Source organism: Aethalodelphis obliquidens, unplaced genomic scaffold (genome assembly GCF_003676395.1).
Source record: "Aethalodelphis obliquidens isolate GAN/ISIS:26980383/991018 unplaced genomic scaffold, ASM367639v1 scaffold18, whole genome shotgun sequence".
NCBI lineage: Eukaryota > Metazoa > Chordata > Mammalia > Artiodactyla > Delphinidae > Aethalodelphis > Aethalodelphis obliquidens.
The window spans coordinates 26,104,340-26,123,521 of record NW_020837962.1 but is presented as its reverse complement, the minus strand read 5'-3'; the positions used below and the strand labels follow the sequence as shown (position 1 = coordinate 26,123,521).

Genomic DNA, 19,182 nt, shown 5'->3' with positions numbered 1-19,182 from the left:
TAAGAACCACAGGTAATTTGTATGCATATTAAAATTTTAGAAGCACTGTCTTAGCACATACTCTTTCATTTGCCTTCAATGCCCTTTTCTTCCCACTTGCCTTCTTAGTAAACTCTGATGCATCTCTCAAAACCCATCCTGGACACCACCATATATTGGAAATCCTTCTTGACTCTCTTATAGAGATATTCAGGTATTCTTCTATGCTACTTATATAATTCTAATTCTGCACAGGTGTTATAATGTATTTATGTCTAATCTGAGACTTCCTTGGAAGGGTGTATCTGAGCCTTATTCATTTGTATCTTTTGTAGCCCCAGCACTTAGGAAAGAGCCTGGCACATAAAAAGTGATTAATAAATACTTGATGAAATGACCACAACTGACACATCAGAGAAGCAAGTAGCTGAGGCAACAGTGGCAAGCAACCATTGTTACTTGCAAGATGATTTAAAAACAGATTTGAAGAATCTCTCTCTCTCTTATGTAGTTTGTTATTATGACATAAAATTTTGATCTTTCACCTGCCCCTGCCTTCCCCAGGTACCCTTGGTGGTATCAACACATAGCAAGGGTATAGCAACTTAGGAGAATGAAACTCAGTTTTAGAAATCTACGTAGGGATGGGAAATTCTATTATTTGTCACCGAAACTCCATTCTCAGCAGCTTGCTGATTTAAAATCAGTGAGTACCAATGAACTTCTGGAGGGCAGGGAGAATGTGAATTGAGTGAATGAACTATACATACATGATATTGTGATAGGCACCTGGGAATACAGAGAAAAAGGGCAGTCGTTTCTCTACCTTCAAAGTGCTTAACTACTTATGAAGAGTTCATAAATATAGTTACTGAGGCCTTACCCTGGAAAAGAATAATAAGCACCTTGAACTACTTGCCTGGATAGTAAAGAAACTTACCTGGTATGAGTAACGATGTCTGTCAAGGCACCACCTTCTAGAAATTCCATGACAACCCAGAGCTCATCATTGACAAGGTAGCTGTTGTACATGTCAACCACGTTGTCATGGTGATAATCCCGCATTATCACAACCTGGGCAAAATGGAAAGACACTGTTTGACTTCGGACTGTGAAATTTGACTTTTTGTTTTCTCATGACTACATTTGGGCTGTGAGTTCAACTGATGGGGAGTACTGATTGTGTGTGTGTGGGGGGTATTCAGAAGTCTATTACAGACAAAGGGACAGCACTGAGAGCAGCTGGGAGGAATAGAGGGGATCAACTTAGCAAATTCAGAGAAAATGGCAGGTCAACAAGACACTGGGTTGGGGGAGAATACGGGGTAAAAACAGGCAGAACCATGGCAGAGTTTGCATTCACAAGAGGGAATTTAGTTGAATGTTTGGGGGGATGTGATCAGATATCCCATAGGTTACTTTTAAAACACATTGTCCACACTCTGCTATTGGGCAAAAGGGTCACCAACTCAAGGTAAGTGAGTCTCAGAAGTGACTGAAGTAAACAGTTATTAGGGCTGGGGCCACATGACACCAATCTAACATCTTGGGAGGTCTAGGCCGAGCCTGAAAGAGTTTGTGCTGAATACAAAGGATAAGTCTTTAAGGTAAAAACATTATGACTTAGGCATTAAAAGGCCAACTTGTGTCTGCTTGCTGGAGAGAGCATCCAGGAATTGCCATCCTGTGGCCGCTTCTGGTGATATTTTCAGTGAGTGCTAAATAATAAATTATACAGTTGTTTAAGTTATATTTTCCCTGTCTGTTCTGGCATTGTGGTTTGGAAATAAGTTCCAGAAATCAGGAGCTGTGGACTGGGAAGAAACTGAATCCCACTCACCCCATGCTCTCTGTGAGGTTTGGAGCGTGGAAAAGAAACGAACACCTATGGGAGTTGGAGCTGGGTGGAGCCTTCACATAAGCCATCACGGAAGAGGGTCCAAAGTCACAGCTGATTGCATTGTTACAGCTGTATGAACCTACTGACCCCGGTTAGTAACATGATCTGATGCTAGGTTTCCTTATTGCTAAATGGAGATAACATTTTTCTGTCTATGCCTATTGTGAGAATCAAACCAGACCAATGCTTAGCACAGTGGCTGATCCACAGGAAGTACTTCATAAAGAGGCAGCCATACAGGCATAGAAAAAGGGATGCTATTTTTGTATTTATATTTTCTGTGTTTTCTAATGTCCTAAAATGTATATGTGTTATTTCTGAAATGGGAAAGAAATGTTACATAGGACAGAAAGGATGATCCGAACACACCATCTACCTCATTAAAAAGCAGCTCTCGTCTCTGTTGTTTTCGGAGGTCCATTTTCTTCACGGCAACTTGCTTCCCCGTGTGTTTCTCAGTGGCGATGCACACAATGCCGGTTGACCCTTCCCCGATTTTGATAAAGTTGTCCAAATATTCTCTGGGGTCTCCTGGGCTGACCACCAGCTGCAGGGCTGCCCGGAACTGTTCGTGGGACACCCTGGAGGGCTGCTGGTCTGAGGAGGAGCCCCAGCTGGGTGGGGGGTAGGTGCTAGATGAGATGCTGAGAGAGCTCAGGTAAGAAGCTGTGGAGATGTACTGCGAACTGGTCTGGAGGGAGGGGTGGTGGTACAGGGTGGCTGTGTGGTACCCAGATGGGTATTGGTGGCTGCTTGAGGAATAGCTTGCTTTGCTTTGACTTTGAGGTAGTTTGGCAGGGCCCCTGGGGTAGGTGTCGGACCCTGACAGTGGAGGGCTGAGGACCACCTGTGCTCGATCATAATCCACCTGGGAAGACAGACACAGATGGAGAAATTCACACGCTACATCTGAATACCATAGCCATCACACAGCTGGTCCAAATGATGAGCACTACTACACAACCCACTCGTGGGTGAGGCTTACCTCGTGGGGTCCCAGGATGCATCGCTTCCACCCTTTATCTGCCCTCCGACCTCTCCATCCTGCCTATTTCTTCCTCCTTCCCTAATAAAATCCCCAGAAGTAGACTCTGAGACCTGGATGCAAGTAGTAGGAGGTGATCCCAGGAGTTATGAAGGGGAAAACGCCAATACAGTAAGTCCCCTACATACGAATGAGTTCCATTCTGAGATCGTGTTCATAAGTCCAATTTGTTTGTAAGTCCAACAAAGTTAGCCTAGGTACTCAACTAACACAATCGGCTATATAGTACTGTACTGTAATAGGTTTATAATACTTTTTACACAAATAATACATAAAAACAAACAAAAAATAAACATTTTTAATCTTACAGTACAGTACCTTGAAATGTACAATAGTACAGTACAACAGCTTGCACACAGGGGCTGATCAAGTGAACAGGCAAGAAGAGTTACTGACTGGAGGAGGGAGAGGAGGTGGGAGATGGTAGAGCTGAAGGATCGTCAGCAATAGGAGATGGAGGGCAAGCTGCAATTTCACTCACGCCTGATGTGGATGACATGGGTTCTGGTTCCTTGCTGGATTCAATTCTACCTACCGTCTTGAAAAAAAAACGATCCAGTGATGTCTGGGTAGTAGCTCTTTTTTCTCATCTTAGATGATGCGGTAGCACTGGATTGCATTCTGAGCGGCTGCTGCAACTTTGATGTACCATTCTATGTTTGGGTCCTGTGTCTCAAAAACTAACAGTGCCTCCTCAGATTAAGAAAATCCCCTTGCCATTTCCTGCAGCATGAAACTCTTCGGTTCTTCAGTTACTTCTTCCTCTTGTCTCTCTTTGTCCTTTCTCTGGGCCTCCAATTCCATAAGGTCTTCATTAGTAAGCCCCTCATGTTGCACAGCAAGAAGTTCAATGAAGTTGTCCTCTTGCAGATCTAGCTCCAGCTTCTCACTGAGGGTCACTAAGTTGCTGAAAACCTCTTTGGACTCCTCATCCACATTCTCAAATCCATGAAAATCATGAACAAACTGTGGGCAAAGGCTCTTCCAAACCCCATTCATGGTGACGGCTGTAACCTCACGCCAAGCAAAGTTAATGTTTTTTATGGCCTTGTAGATGTTAAAGTCCTTCCAAAATTGTTGCAAGGTTGTTCCTGATTCATCACTTGCCTTAACTGCCTGACAAAAAGTGTGACATATATATTTCTTGAAAATCACAATAACTCCCTGGTCCATGGGTTGGATGAGCGACATAGAATTTGGTGGCAGATGCACTACTTTGATGTTGGGGTGAAAGCCGTCCATGAATGGGGGGTAGCCTGGAGCACTGTTGAGAAGCAAAAGAATGTTGAATGGGACATCTTGCTCCAAGCAAGATTTCTCTACCTCCGGGATAAAGTGGTGGAAAAATCAGTCCTGGAAAATGGCATGTGTAACCCAGGATTTGGGGTTACTCTTCCACACAACAGGAAGGGAGCCCTGGGCTATGTTTTTAAGGGCTCTTGGGTTCTCTGAATGATAAACTAAGACAGGCTTCAGCTTCATATTGCTGAAAGCATTGCCACCAAACAACAGAGTTAGCCAGTCCTTTGCTGCTTTATAGCCTGGCATCAACTTTTCTTTCTTATTGATGTAACTTTGGTCTGGCGTCCTTCTCCAGTACAGTACTGTCTCATCCACATTAAAAATCTGCTAGGGGAAATATGCTTCTTCATCAATAATTTCTCCAAGTGTTTTAGGAAATTCCCAGGCAGCTACCATATCTGCACTTGCTGCCTCGCCACTTGCCTTTACGTTGTGAAGGTTGGCTCTAGCCTTGAACCAATGAAACCAGACATGGCTGGCATTAAAAGATGTGCCCTCTGATTCTTCACTGTGTTTCTTCTTCAAGTCTTCATAAAGGCTTTTGGCTTTCTCTTGAAACAGCACTAAGCTGAACAGGACTCGACACTGATGTGATCCTGCATCCGCACACTGAGAAGTTTCTCCATCTCCTCTGCCACTTTTCCACACTTCTTCGATATTACTGGCGACATCATCAATACAGCAGACTTCACATGTTCCATGATCTTGTCCTCGTTCTTCAGAATCATGCCAATGGTTAAACAATTCATGTTATAAGAACTAGCGGTGTCTACCATCTTATTTTGCCTCGCTTCACTCTCTCTATTATTTTCACTTTTGTTTCCATCGTTATTGCTTGGTGCTTCTTAGCAGTACCAGCTATATCACTGCTGCTTTTACACTTGCTTCTGGACATCCTGGGCTTGAAATAAAGATACTGTACAGTACAGTACACAAAAGCACAACCACTTGTAGAGGATGTATGCATGTGACAATGTACACCAGACATGTGAACTAACTTACGTGACTGGACATACGGATGCACGTTCAAGTTTGAAAGTACACAACTTGAAGGTTCATATGTAGGGGACTCACCGAATACATAAAAGGAACAACCTAACTCCCTGTGCAAAGTAGCTTTTTGGACAATAAGATAAACACATACAAATCAGTATAAATGTATAATGTTCGAGAAAATCCAAAATCTGCAGGGCTGTGTGTATGAAAGAGAAATCTGCTCAGCCCTCAAAAGGATTCAAGGCAAGAACATTCTACTCTGATTGTGAAGAGTGGATTGAGGGAACTTAGTGGATAGGATGGGGAGGACACACAGGGCAGGGGTGGGGGAAGCCAGTGAGGGGCTGCCAAGACACTAGGTGTAAGTTCCAGCAATCACTCTCTGGAAAAGTCAAGAAGGAGTTCTGGTCACCCCTGGAATGACTGAGGTCAGGGATGGCGAATATACCACATCATACCACCCTTGCCTCCTTGCCCAAAGCAGAAAGTGCTAATAGATGAATACACTCTTTTGTGTAAGATCCTGATGATAACGAGAGTGTTGGATACATAGAAGGTGTTTGAAAAAGATTCGTTGATTGGACCTCCAGCTCCTTCTTAACACAGAGTCCCAGGAAGTCTCTTCCACTCTACCAGGATGTACATGGAATGACATTTACATGCCCACTCCAAGGATCCAGATTTGCTCTAAAATGATGGTTGCTGGCTACATGTGGCTATTTAATTAAAATCAATAGAAATTAAAAGTTAAAATAAAAAATTCCATTCCTCACTCATATTAGTCACATGTTAGGAATTTAAGAGTCACCACATTGGACAAGATATAGAATATTTATAGAACATATAGAATATTTCCACCATTGCAGAATGTTCTATCAGGTGGCACTGTTCTAGTTGAATTCATTGCTCCCACGTGGTCCATTCATTCATTTGTTTAGTGCACAGATTAATATCTAAGCAACTATTATGTGCTAGGCACCATTTCAGGTGCTGTGGGAAGGTCCAGCAATAATCATAATGGATGGTATTTCTGTTGTCCTGGAGTTGACATTCTAGAGAAGGAGACGGATGATAAACAAGAAAATTAATAAATATACAGTATGTGGTCCAGTAGTAATAGGTGATATGAAGAAAAATAAAGCAGAACAAGGGGATTGAGAATAACAAGGTGCCATCTTGCATGGGATGGCCAAGGAAGGCCTTTCTGAGAGGTGTAACATGAGCAGAAACCTGGCTGAAGTGAGGGAGCAAGCCCTGTGACTGCGGGGGGCAGGGGTAGTCCAGGCAGAGGGCACAGCACACACAGGATTCTGAGGCACACACAGGCTTGAGGAACAGCCTGGAGGCTCTCCTGGTGCAGAGAGGAGGCAGTTTGGAAAGACAGAGAGAGAAGTGGTGAGGGGGCAGATCATACAGACCATGGCAAGGATGCTGGCTGCTGCTGAGGGAAGTGGGAGCCACTGGAGGTTGACAAGCAGAGGACAGTGACATGAACTTGACTCTCTGGATGCTGGAGAAGAGGCTTTGGTGGCAAGGGTGGAAACAGGGTTGCCAGTTAGCTTACTGCAGTCAACATGGGCAGAGATGAGGGTGGGTGCTGTAGATGGGGTGAGAAATGGGATCCAGAGTAGAGTCTGAAGATGGAGCTGATCCAATTTTCTGATGGATTGAATATGAAGGAGAAGAATCAAAGATGACTCCCAGGATATTATCCTGAGGAGCAAGCCACTTAATAATATGAGGAGCATAGGGGCAGGAACAGGCTTCTCAGCTGTGAATCAGCCTCCAAGATGGCTCCCAGTGATTCCTGCCTCCTGACATGATTGTGTAGTCTCCTCCCCCTTTGTATCAGGTTGATCTGTGAGCAAAAGAATATGGCGGAAGTAATAGTAAGTGTCCTCTGAGGCCAAAAAAAGATATTGTGGCTTCTCTGTCTTCTCTCTTGGATTGCTTGCTCTGGTTTTCTCCAGTTGCCATGTCACGAGGACACCCCAAACCCTATAGAGAGGTCCTCCTGCCAAGAGACAGCTAGAAACTGAAGCCTGCCACCAACAGCCATGTGCGCCATCTTGGAGGTGATCCTCTGGCCCCAGTCAAGCCTTCAGATGATTGCAGCCCTGCTGACCTCTTGACTGCAACCTCATGACAGACTCAATGTCAGAATCACCTAGTTAAGCTAGCCATGGAAACCCACAGAAACTGTTTGAGGTAATAAATGTTCATTGTTGTTTTAAGCCATTAAGTTTGGGGATGATTTGTTACACAGCAATAGATAACTAAAACATGGGGTGAAACCCAGAGTTCCATCATGGCCACATTAAGTTTGAGAGAGCTATTAAGCATCCAAGCAGAGATGCCACTTAGGTGACTTAGACATGACTCCAGTCCACGGGAAAGTTGACATTAAAGACATGAATCTGAGAGTCATCAGTATTTAGCTGGTGTTAAAAGCCATGGTGTTGAATGTGTAAGAGAAAATCCAAGGACTACAACATCTAGAGACTAAAAAGAGGAGAAGGAAGTTGCAAAAAGGAGCAGAGAAGGAGTGGCCTGTGATGTAGGAAAGAAACTAAGGGACTAGGATGTCCTGGAGCCCAGGAAGGAAAGTATTTCAAGAAGGAAGGAGTGATGAACCACATCAAATGCCACGGAGAAGTGAAGTTGGATGCGGCATGTTGCTCGTTGCATCTGGCAACATGGTGGTCATCTGGCAGAAGGAAGGTGTCTGAACCTCTGGTCCCTTGCACAGCATGGACAGATGCCTCTTCAACAAGTCAGGGAGCAAGATCTGCACACAGCAGCCTCCTGAAAATTGCCATGGTACCATTCTCAGTTATGCACTGTCCATTGGCTCCCAGATCACACTGCTGGCCTCCTGTACTGCTGCACTCAGACAGTCTAGCATCAGCCAGCAGGGGCCCGGGTCCTGCTAAGCCAGGGCCCTGGCCTGATTGCAGAGCAGAGAGAACATATTTGAAGGACATATTGAGGGCTGAATATTGATTCTAATGACTTGAGTAAAATCATTTAGCCTCTCTCAACCTCAGTTTCGTCATCTGTACAATGAGGGTCATCACACCTCCCTCATGGGGTTTTTATGAGGCTTACCTGGGGGAATCCTAGAGCAGCCTGGTGTTTAAGAAAAGACTTTGGACTCGAAAACTTCTTCTGCCATTTACAAGTTGTACGACATTGGGCAAGTTATTTCAACTCCTGTGCTTCAGTTTTCTCACTGGTAAAATGAGAGCAATAATAATAATACCTACCAAATGATAATAATACCTATCTCCTTAGGTCACTGTGAACTCTAAAGAATTGAATACAAATCAAAGGGTTTGAACAGTGACTGTTCCATACAGTCTGCTAATTCATTCTGGGTAGTGTTATTATTATATAAAGTGCTTAGCACAGTAGCAGGAATATAAAAGAAAATAATAAATAGTAACTACAGTGGTAATAAGACTAGTGAGCATTTACTGAATATGTACAATGTACTGGTAGCATATATACTCCCATACATTAACCTTCTAAAACAATCAAAGTGTCCCTAATTATAATATATACAGCACTGTATTATAATTAAAATGCTATATTTGACATCCAGCTGATTTTAATTATAAATGGGTAAAACAAAAATGATGAATTTGTCCATACATACTGTTTTGTACATATATACATGTTTGTGTCTGTAAGAGAGACTTGCAGAAGAGTGAAGCTTGAACTGGGCTACCTTTTCTACAACCTGATTTACAAATATATTCTAGAACAAAAGGAGTACATTTGGAGTCCACGTGGGCAGGACTGTAGCATCTCAAGAGGGATGTAGGATTTTATAATCTAGTGAAACCACAATGTGGTGAAATTGGACCAGGGAAAGGTATAGATATTTAGTAAGCGAGTCCAATGTGCCTCCCACCATCCGTGCCCCAAACCATTTCCAAAAGATCTATGCATATAGTTTACCTTCTAAGACCTTATTGTAAGGGCATAGGGAGCAGGGGTGGAAAGCCACAAGGCAGGCGAGAAAACAATAAAGAGACACCAGAAAGCCTTCCCCCACTCCTCTAAAGAGAACAGTCCTGTGATTTTGTGGAAAAGTATCAATAGTTTCATACAAGTGAGACCATGGCCTGCATACTTTTAAGGGTGATCTCCATATGGCAAGATGTAATAAGAGTAGAACAGATTTATTTGTAAATTATTACCCAGGCTGATAACACCAGACTGCCAAACTGCTTAGTTGATGTCACAGGACCACTAACTGTCATTGGAAATCAGATACATTCTCAGGAGGAATTCTCGCTACAGGAATCTTTAAAAATACTGAAAAGACATAGAAACAGTCTTAGTTTCCTTCCTCTAAAATGGTTAATAACATATATTCATTTTTTAGTTTCCCAATGCCTTTTAGAATTCAATATAAATTAAATCTTAAAGAAATGGGCTTTTTCATGTCTCTATTCAAACCCAATAAAAAAATAAGAAGGACCAAAAAAAAAAAAAAAAGCAGTATTATATGGGAATAAATAATCCTCAGTTAACAACTCAGCCAGATTCCCCTTCCACAATGAGCACATCTCCAAGGATAGGACCAGTCACAGGCTTGTGATGTATCAAAATTATAAATAATTATAGCAATGAATTCATTTAATCAATCAATTTCACCAGTGGTGTGCTGGGGTGGACAGGGCATAAAACTCCACACAGCTATCAATTACTCTGATTAAAGCTGGCTGTCAGCCAGAATTCCCCTGATCCATGTTTGTTAAATGCACATTAATCTGAATTTGGCAGTGTAATCAAGGACCTAACTGAACTGTGAAATTGAATTCTGCAGTAGAACATCATTTGACCATTTTATGCCAAGGCTAGAAAAAAAGGCTTGGTGGGGGGAGGGAGAGAGAAAGAAAAGAAGGAAAAAAACCCTGCGGCAGCATCTATTTGTCACCGTGGCCTTCCATGCTGGTGACAGGGAGGCTGCGGCTGGATTGTGCTGGATGTGTGTGTGTGCATGGGCAGGCGTGTGGTAAGTCTGCGTCCACAGAATGGGGACTGCAGAGGTTTCCATGAAGGATGGTGTCTCTCTATCCACTCCTTGCAGTTATAGGGGATGGGAAGGCAGCTGGTTCCAGTGCCTGAGTGTGATGCTCCAATACACCTTTCAAAACACAATGAAGCAGACACTGCTCATCCCCAAAGTGAAAAAAAGCCAGACTGCAGGCTGCTTGCTCTCCACAAATCAAATGCAGGATAAAAGTGAATCATAAGGCTCTGAGCAAGAAAAGGACATCTTAAATTGTCCTTAGTTGACCCAGAGGGAAAGGTAACAGGACCAGGCTTGGCTTGGGGAAAGAAAAACGTCTGCTTGTAAGGATTCGGGAGAGAATCAGTACCTAGCTTTCTCTGTAGGGACATTTTAGAGATTGATAAGTAGGGGAAGGGGATTCATTAAACCCTGTGACCTGCATCCCTCCTGTTATGCTCTGCAATCCCACAGCAGGGACGCCACTGATGGCGGCCAGTCCCCACCTGCCTGGCCTGTGGCGGATGGGCTCCTGTGTCTCCATCCATGACTTTCCAGCCTCCACTTCTTCCGCTGAAGTGACTGCTGACACAAGAGCTCTGATTACAGGATGGTAGGGAGTTGTTCCACCTCCAATGGCATCTTAATAAACAATAGCTACTGTCCCCGCTTGAGGCAAAACCATGCTCATTTTCCTCCGAATTACTTATGTTCATTTACAAAATGGAGTGGCCCTGTTTCAGAGCCTATTATATTGGCCGGATGACAAAGAGACACAGCACACACTTTGAGCTGGCACTCAGTTTCAGTGAATGAGGCACACATATCTCAGCAGGCAGCAGCAGTCAAGAGCAGGGCCCAGTAGAACCTCAGGGATCAAGGTGTCTCCTTAAGGTGCTGGTGCAAGGAACTTGGGAAGGAGGTTCAGTTCTGGATGATCAGACACTTGCTGGGTTTCCAAACTGCATGTAGCAGAAAGCCATTCACCATATTTAGCATTTTTGCAGGAAGATCTCCCACACCGTGAGGCTGGATTCCTATTTAGGCATGTAGGAATTTACACCTTATGACACGAAGTTTGAAGAGTCGTGTACTTCCCTGCCTTACATAACGGATGGCAAATGCACACGGAGAGCTCTGACAAGTGGCTCATGACCCCTACAAAGAGGCAAACCCTAGTTATTTGAAGAAATGAATCAATCTCCCATCAGCAGGCTCAAGGGGACAGGGTATTTCGGGCTCTTCCTCCACCTCCGAATCAGTATATCCAATTAACCCCCCACCATTACTACTCCAAACTAAGGATGCATCCTCTGTTCAAGAGCAGATTACTCTGCACCGAGCTGATCTCCCTGTGCTATGCGGCTGCTTCCCACTAGCTATCTATTTTACGTTTGGTAGTATATATATGTCCATGCTGCTTTGTGACCACCTAGAGAGGTGGGACAGGGAGTGGGGGAGGGAGGGAAACGCAAGAGGGAAGAGATATGGGAACATATGTATATGTATAACTGATTCCCTTTGTTATAAAGCAGAAACTAACACACCATTGTAAAGCAATTACACTCCAATAAAGATGTTAAAAAAAAAAAGGTAATATGGAATGGAGTGAAACAGGTGGGGGTATAGATAAAACATGACAGCCATCAGTTGGTAAACATTAAAGCTGGATGAGTTCATGGGTATACAAGGAACACTCACAGTATTTTGTATACTTTTGTATATGTTTAAAATTTGTGATAATTGTTTAAAAACAAGACGACACTGTAGAAAACGGTTTGGCAGTTTCTCAAAGGTTAAACGTAGAGCTACCGTATGATCCAACAACTCTGCTACTACCTACACTGCACATCTAAAAGAACTGAAAGCAGGGATTTGAGCAAATATTTGTACACCAATGATCACAGCAGCATGATTCACAATACCTACAAGGTGGAAACAACCCAAGTGTCAATCAACCGATGAATAACAAAATATGGTCTATACACACAGTGGGATTCATTAAGCCAAAAAAGGAATGGCATTTTGTTGCATGCTATAACATGGATGAACCTTGAAAACACTAGGTTTAGTGAAATAAGCCAGACATAGAAGGATAAATATTGTAGATTCCACTTACACGAGGTACCTAGAATAGGCAAATTCATAGAGACACAAAACAGAATAGAGGTTACTAAGGGCTGGTGGGAGGGAAAATGGGGTTGTTACTGTTTGATGGTTACAGAGTTTTTGTTGAGGATGATGAAAAAGTTTTGGTTATTGACAGTGATGATGGTTACACAACAATGTGACTGTATTTAATGCCACTGAACTGCATATTTATAAACGGTTAAAATAAATATGATTTATGTATATTTTACCACAATAAAAAAAAAAAAGAGCAGATTACTCTGACCCGTGATCTGTCACCGCCTGCAGGGACATGGTGGGGGGAAGGGGGCTGCACCTTTAGGGATTAGTTCACTGTTGTAGAATATGGTTCAAATGTGTCAGGGCCTCTAAGAGCACTGGGACAGACAATGCCAGGTTAGATTCATTTCGTTTTTAATTTGGTAATGGGAAAACCCACTTATAATGACCAAAATACAATTTACTTTGAAACACAAGAACGTTCATGGGAAGAGGAGCTCATTCATAGGAAAATGATGCCTCAAGTCTCCATGAGAAGGGACAGATGTTAGAGATGTTGCTCTGAATCACCTCTTTGATGTTTTATGAGCCTTAATGAACATCTTGCAGGAGCCCATGTGTAAAGGAAGAAAAATCTATAGGCGATACTATCCATTGTTATATTAAGCACTTTTCTCTCTACCCCTACCCCCCTCTCAGATTTTGGACGCAGCCCATCAGATTTCAACAGCCTCATCATTTCACTGCCCATCAGGCCCTGAAGTGTCTCTGAAAAGTGTTCTGCTAGGATCCTTAGTAGATTAGGAGCTACAGTTTTGTTCCTGGAGCCTTGGTTGAATCTGGGTGTGACAAGTACCACAAAGAATGGTGAGACATTAAACTATTGATTCAGGAAGGCTGAGCACACTGGTTCAATTGCTTTTTCCTTCTAGGGAAAACAAAGTGAAGCTGAGCGGTGAAAAAATCATTGCACTGGTGACCCCAGAAGGAAAGTCTAGGGAACCATGCCACTGTTTTTCTTGCATCCTCTCTCTTCACTCAGAACCCCTTAATATGCTAGCAATTTGGGATGACCTGGGCCCAGCTTTGGTCACTTTGCTGCTCTGTGCAGTGGAGATGAAGAGGGTAAGGTAGAGGGATTGGTTGGCAGGAACCATCACGACTATGCATATATAGAGATGATGGCTCTTCCCTTAATGCTGCTAAATTTCTGTTCTCTCTTAGCAGCTGTCTTTCATAAGAAGTCTGAGAAGGTCATTTCCATTCTGGAGAGTAGAAAAAGCACTGGGGTGGCAGGATTGGGGTCCTCAGGCCAGTTCAGTCACTAAGGCTCTGCATGACCTTGAGGAAGTCACATGGCTACTCTGGCCTTCCGTGACCCATATCTCTAAAGAGACGACAGTAGTAATTATGAGCGGCCGTGAGGGCAGAGTCAGATAGAACCTGTCCCCATATTTTGAAAATATGTAAAAGATTATACCGACAGGATGCTCCTGTGACTGGCGAGAGCAGATATGGTGACATGTTTTCCAACCAGAAATATTCCTGAGACTAAGGGCTGACACTGAGGGCTTGCCATGTGCTAACTCCTTTACATTTATTAACCTTTTTTTTATCCTCAGGACAAGTTCGAAGTAGGTATTGAGACACACTATTTACAGATGAATGAACTGAGGCACAGACAAGATCACACAGATAGAAAGTGCTGGAATCTTGGGGATCTGATTCTAGAACTTGTGCTCTTCAATGCCTTCTGTGAGAAGGTGAGAAAATCTGGTCTGTCTTTTATAAAATCAAATAAGACCATCACTCAAGGTACAGTGAGTGCATAGGAGAGACTCAGGGATCACTACTCTTAATGCTTCCTTTGCAGCCCATGGTCCCAGCTTTACCCACAAATCACAGTCTGCTGATGCTAAGGAGCTTCTTAGAGGATTCCAGCCTACAAAGAACAGAAAATAAAGTGCATTCCCATGCACCTCAAATCCACCTGTGAATCAGTACCCATTCTTTGTCAGCAAGGTGAGGGCTGCCTGCAGTGTGTGCATCTGGGCCCCAAGGCCTCATATCGATCTCTCTGCTCCTTGGTTTTCTTGGTAGAAATGGATGTTCTGGAATAGGTAGGCTTTAGAGTGAGACGGACCTAATTTTGGATCCTGGCTCAGCTGTTTGTCTTCATATCCTCGGGACGTCCGGAAAGATATAGTCTCTTTGAGTCTCAGCTTCTTCACTGTAAAAGGGAGATGATCTTGAATTCTTCAGAGTTGTTGCGAGGACAAAATTGGGTCATGCTTGTAAAATGCCTAGCACAGTGCCTGGCACACAGTAACCTCCAGAGTCACATCACAGCTGTCATCCATCTACACACTATACACACAGACTGATGTATACAGAGGATGCATATTAATAATTAGGCTACTGTAATTATCAACTTATTTAACCTCACTCAACATCATAAGGCAGGGGCAGTCTTTATTCCCATTTCATAAAGAAGTAAGGGCACAGTTAAGCAGTTTATTCACCCAACTGTAAGTGGCAATATCAAGAATCAAACCCAGGGAGTTTATCTGCAGAACCTATAGCCTTGACTGCCAGAAGGCATTTGGGAAATGACAGCTAGAGAACAGTGCTTCTCAGCTGGAGTTGCTTCTGCTCCCCCTGCCCCATATGACATTGGGCGGTGTCTAGAGATATTCTGTTTGTTACAAGTGAGGGAGGGGTGCTACTGGCATTTGGTGAGTAGAGGTCAGGGATGCTGTTAAATATCCTACAGTGCATGGGATGCCCCACAACAATTACCAGGCCCAAAATGTCAATAGTGTCAAGGTTGAGAAATCCAGCTCTAGAATGGAACAGGATGACACAAACGAAGGGGACTTTATTGCTGCAGGTGTTAGAAGGGGCTTGTAAGGAGCCAGGTTAAGGCGTGACACCGCAGAAGCTATTCCTGTGCCATTGGGGATGTAGCCAATGTCCGGCTGAAGGGGTTGAGCCCAGAAAGCTGGGTCCCAGCTCTGCTCTGAGCAGACTGACTGGGCTGTTGCCTGAGCCTCTCAAAGCTCCGGTGTCCTCATCTGTTCAAAGGGGGCAAGAATTTACAGGACTGTGAGGCTCAACAAGGCAACACACGGGTCTGGCAACCAGCCAGTGTTTAGTGAACTGGCAGATCTGGGATGACGCTGGGGGCTTCTTGGCAGCTGGAGCCAGAGCAAGGGATGGATGTGCCGGGCCAGCACCAGACACCCAAGCCAACAGCCGCCTCATCCCTGGAAAGCATTGGCATGAGCAAAAGCAAATGCACTGGAACAGGGTCTCCAGCCAGTTTCCCTCCCTATAAGGCAGCCTTGTCTGCAGAGGAGAGTGGAAGCAGTCTCTCTCCATATCCGTTTTGGTAGTTCTGTGATCTGAATGGTGCTATATGGATATGGTTTGGGCTTTATCTTGCCCCCAAGGTTTCATCTGTTCAGCCCCAGCAAAAAAACATTTAAAAGTAGAGATGGATGCCAATATCTACAGATTTCATAGCATCCTTTATTCCTGTCACACTAATGGGAAAGGTAGGTAGATAACATTGGAGGAGTTTTTTACTGTGGCTTAACATTTGTGAATTTTTTTTTAAATTTAAGCCAAAATGTAAAGCTGGTGTCACACACACACACACACACACACACACACACCCCTCCTCATTTTTGCTCTATCTGGAAACTTACTCAAGTTTCATGCTTTCTCTTATTATTAGAGATGTGAACATTACCCACCAGTTTGTAGAATTTTCCATGAGCCAAAGCCAAATTATCTGAGTCATGATTGCTATTTCTTCTCTCAGCAGGAAATCCAAATGTGATTGGTAGATTTTTAAGAGTCTAGTTCTAAGGACACAGGCACCTAAGTCTTTTTAGAGAGATGTTATATTTTTAATCAAGTAAATGTTTTAATTACTAACAGGCCTCCTACCTCCTACTCTCCCACAAGACCTGCTCAGGAATTTCTCACGGGTCTCCTATGAAACATGGAGCAGCAGCTTACTCCTTTGGAGTTCTGATTATAAGGACTGAAAAACACTTGGTAGGAACTGTTATATATATATATATTTTCTGAGCCACAATAGTAGCCAAATAGCCAAATATAAAGCAGATCTGCTTTGCCTTATAGTTGGAAGTCTGCAAGAAGAGGGAATCAGTGAAGAATTAAGCAATCTATCCCCTCCCTCCCTCATTCCTCCCATCCTCTTCCTATTCCTCCACTTAACCTAAAGTTTTGGTGGCCACTGGCACCTCTCATGGGTTTTATTGGCAAATGCAGTTGAACCCCTAAAACTACATATGCCAATATAATGGGAAAAATACTGAACTGGGAGAAACTGCAGACCTAGATTCTTGTTCTTCTTTTGCAACCAACCAACTGTGAAACCTTAAGTGTGACATATGACTTTCTGGACCTCACTTTCCCCTTCTGTGAAATGAGTAGGCAAGGGATGCTGGTGGTTATATTAAATCTCAAATGCCTCTAGGGATTAGGCTAATGGGAAAAATTAATGAAGTGGGCTGGGCAGAGCCTGTCCCTTGTAATGGGGCAGCTTTTACCTCTAGCCAATTCTATTTCCAATGCTATGTGAAAATGTGGGCCCAGGGATAACAGGTTGTCCCGTTTTTCATAAGAGAAATCTGAGACCCAAAAGCTGAGTATTCTAAGTGAAATATCTTGATTTTTCGGATGTTGAAAATGACTATTGGGTGACTAAACATGTCAATGGGCCAAATACATCTCCATGACTGAAAGGTTAAAGCCTCTGGACACAATTTTCTCGACGACCATGACCTAAAACAGCTCCCAACAATAAGCATTCAAATATGCCATACACACAAAATCATATTGACCCTGAAGAGCCAAAGCAATCCTGAGAAAAAAAGAACAAAACTGGAGGCATCTCATTTCCTGATTGCAAACTATATTACAAAGTTATAGTAATCAAAACAGTATAGTTTTGGCACAAAAACACACTTAGATCAGTGGAACAGAATAGAGAGCCCAGAAATAAACCACACATATATGGTCAATTAATTTTTGACAGAGGAGACAAGAATATACAATGGGGAAAGGATAGTCTCTTCAATAAATAGTTCTGGGAAAACTGAATAGCCATGTGTAAAAGAATGAAACTGGACCCCTATCTTAAACCATACACAAAAATCAACTCAAATGAATTAAAGACTTGAATATAAGACCTGAAACCATAAAGTTCCTAGAAGAAAACATAGGAGTAAGCTGTTTGACATTGCTCTTGGCAATGGTCTGTTTTTTAGACTTGGCATTAAAAGCAAAGGTAAAAAAAGCAAAAATAAACAAATAGGATTAAATTAAACTAAAAAAACTTCTGCTCAGCAAAGAAAACCACCAACAAAATGAAAAGGCAACTTACAGAACAGGAGAAAATACTTGCAAATCACATATTTGACAAGGAGTTAATATCCAAAGTATACTGGGAAATAATAGTGAGGAATTCAGTAGTAAAAAAAATGTCATATTATCTAATTTAAAAACGAGCAAAGGACCTGAATAGACATTTTTCTGAAGAAAACATACAAATGGCCAACAGGTAGATAAAAAGGTACTCAACATCACTAATCATCAGGAAAATGCAAACCAAAACCACAGTGAGATACCACCTCACACCTGTTAGGATAGCTATTATTAAATAGGTAAGAGATAACAAATTCTGGCAAAGATGTGGAGAAAAGAGAACCCTTGTACACTGTTGATGGGAATGTACACTGGTACAGCCACAATGGAAAACAGTAAGGAAGTTTCTCAAGAAGTTAAAAATAGAATTACTACATGATCTGGCAATCCCAATTCTGGGTATATATCCAAAGGAAACAAAATCATTATCTGAAAGAGATATCTGTACTCCCATGCCCATTGCAGCATTATTAGCATAGATATGGTATGGAAACAGCCTATGTGTCCATCAATGAATGAATGGATAAGAAAATGTGAATCAAAGAAAAAAATATATATATATATACACAAAGGAGTATTACTCAGCCTTAAAAGAGAATGAAATCCTGTCATTTGCAATAACATGGAAGAAGCTGAAGGGCTTCATGCTAAGTGAAATAAGCTAGATAGAGAATGACAAATACTATAAATGGCATCATTTGTATGTGGAATCTTAAAAAAACAAAGGAAGAAGTCAAACTCATAGAAACAGAGTAGAAAAGTGGTTGCCAGGGTCTAGGAGATGGGGAAAAGGAAGAAGTTGGTTAAAGGTTACAAACTTTCAGCTATAAGGTCTGAGGATCGAATGTATAACATGGTGACTATAGTTGATAACACTATATTGTAGAAATCTGCTGAGCAAGTAGAACCTAAATGTTCTCACACATAAACAAAAAAGGTAAACATGTGAGGTGATGAATGTCTTAACTCAGCGAGGGAAATCCTTTCACAATGTATATCAGTTCATCATCTTGTACACTTTAAATATCTTATAATTTTGTCAATTATACCTCAGTTAAGCTGGAAAAAATCACATTCTTTATTCCTAAAGTAACCACTGATATTCAAAAACCAGAGAATATAACTAGATTCAGCTACAGAATGTATTAATTTGCTTAGCTCACTCTAGAACTATTAAGAGGTTCCTTTGGTTGAGTGATGTGCACAGTAAATTGAATAAATGATCTCATGCATCATGACACATGCATATGGCTTCTTATAACTTTGTCTTTTGGTTAGTTAGACAGACTTATTTCCAACCATTGCCCCAGCAAGAACATAGGGAGAAAAGGCAGCCATGATACCCTG

The 19,182-nt window shown here is 42.4% G+C and overlaps 1 protein-coding gene across 1 annotated transcript in view; it reads right to left on the bottom strand.

The window, feature by feature from the left end:
- The window catches only part of PAK5 (p21 (RAC1) activated kinase 5), a 116,180-nt gene that overhangs the window by 42,960 nt on the left and 54,038 nt on the right, over positions 1-19,182 (bottom strand). The window contains exons 3-4 of the mRNA XM_027118343.1: positions 2,256-2,747; positions 920-1,053 (exon numbers count right to left, since the gene is read on the bottom strand). Coding sequence (XP_026974144.1) covers positions 920-1,053; positions 2,256-2,747 — 626 coding nt within the window. The remainder of the gene's footprint in view (positions 1-919; positions 1,054-2,255; positions 2,748-19,182) is intronic.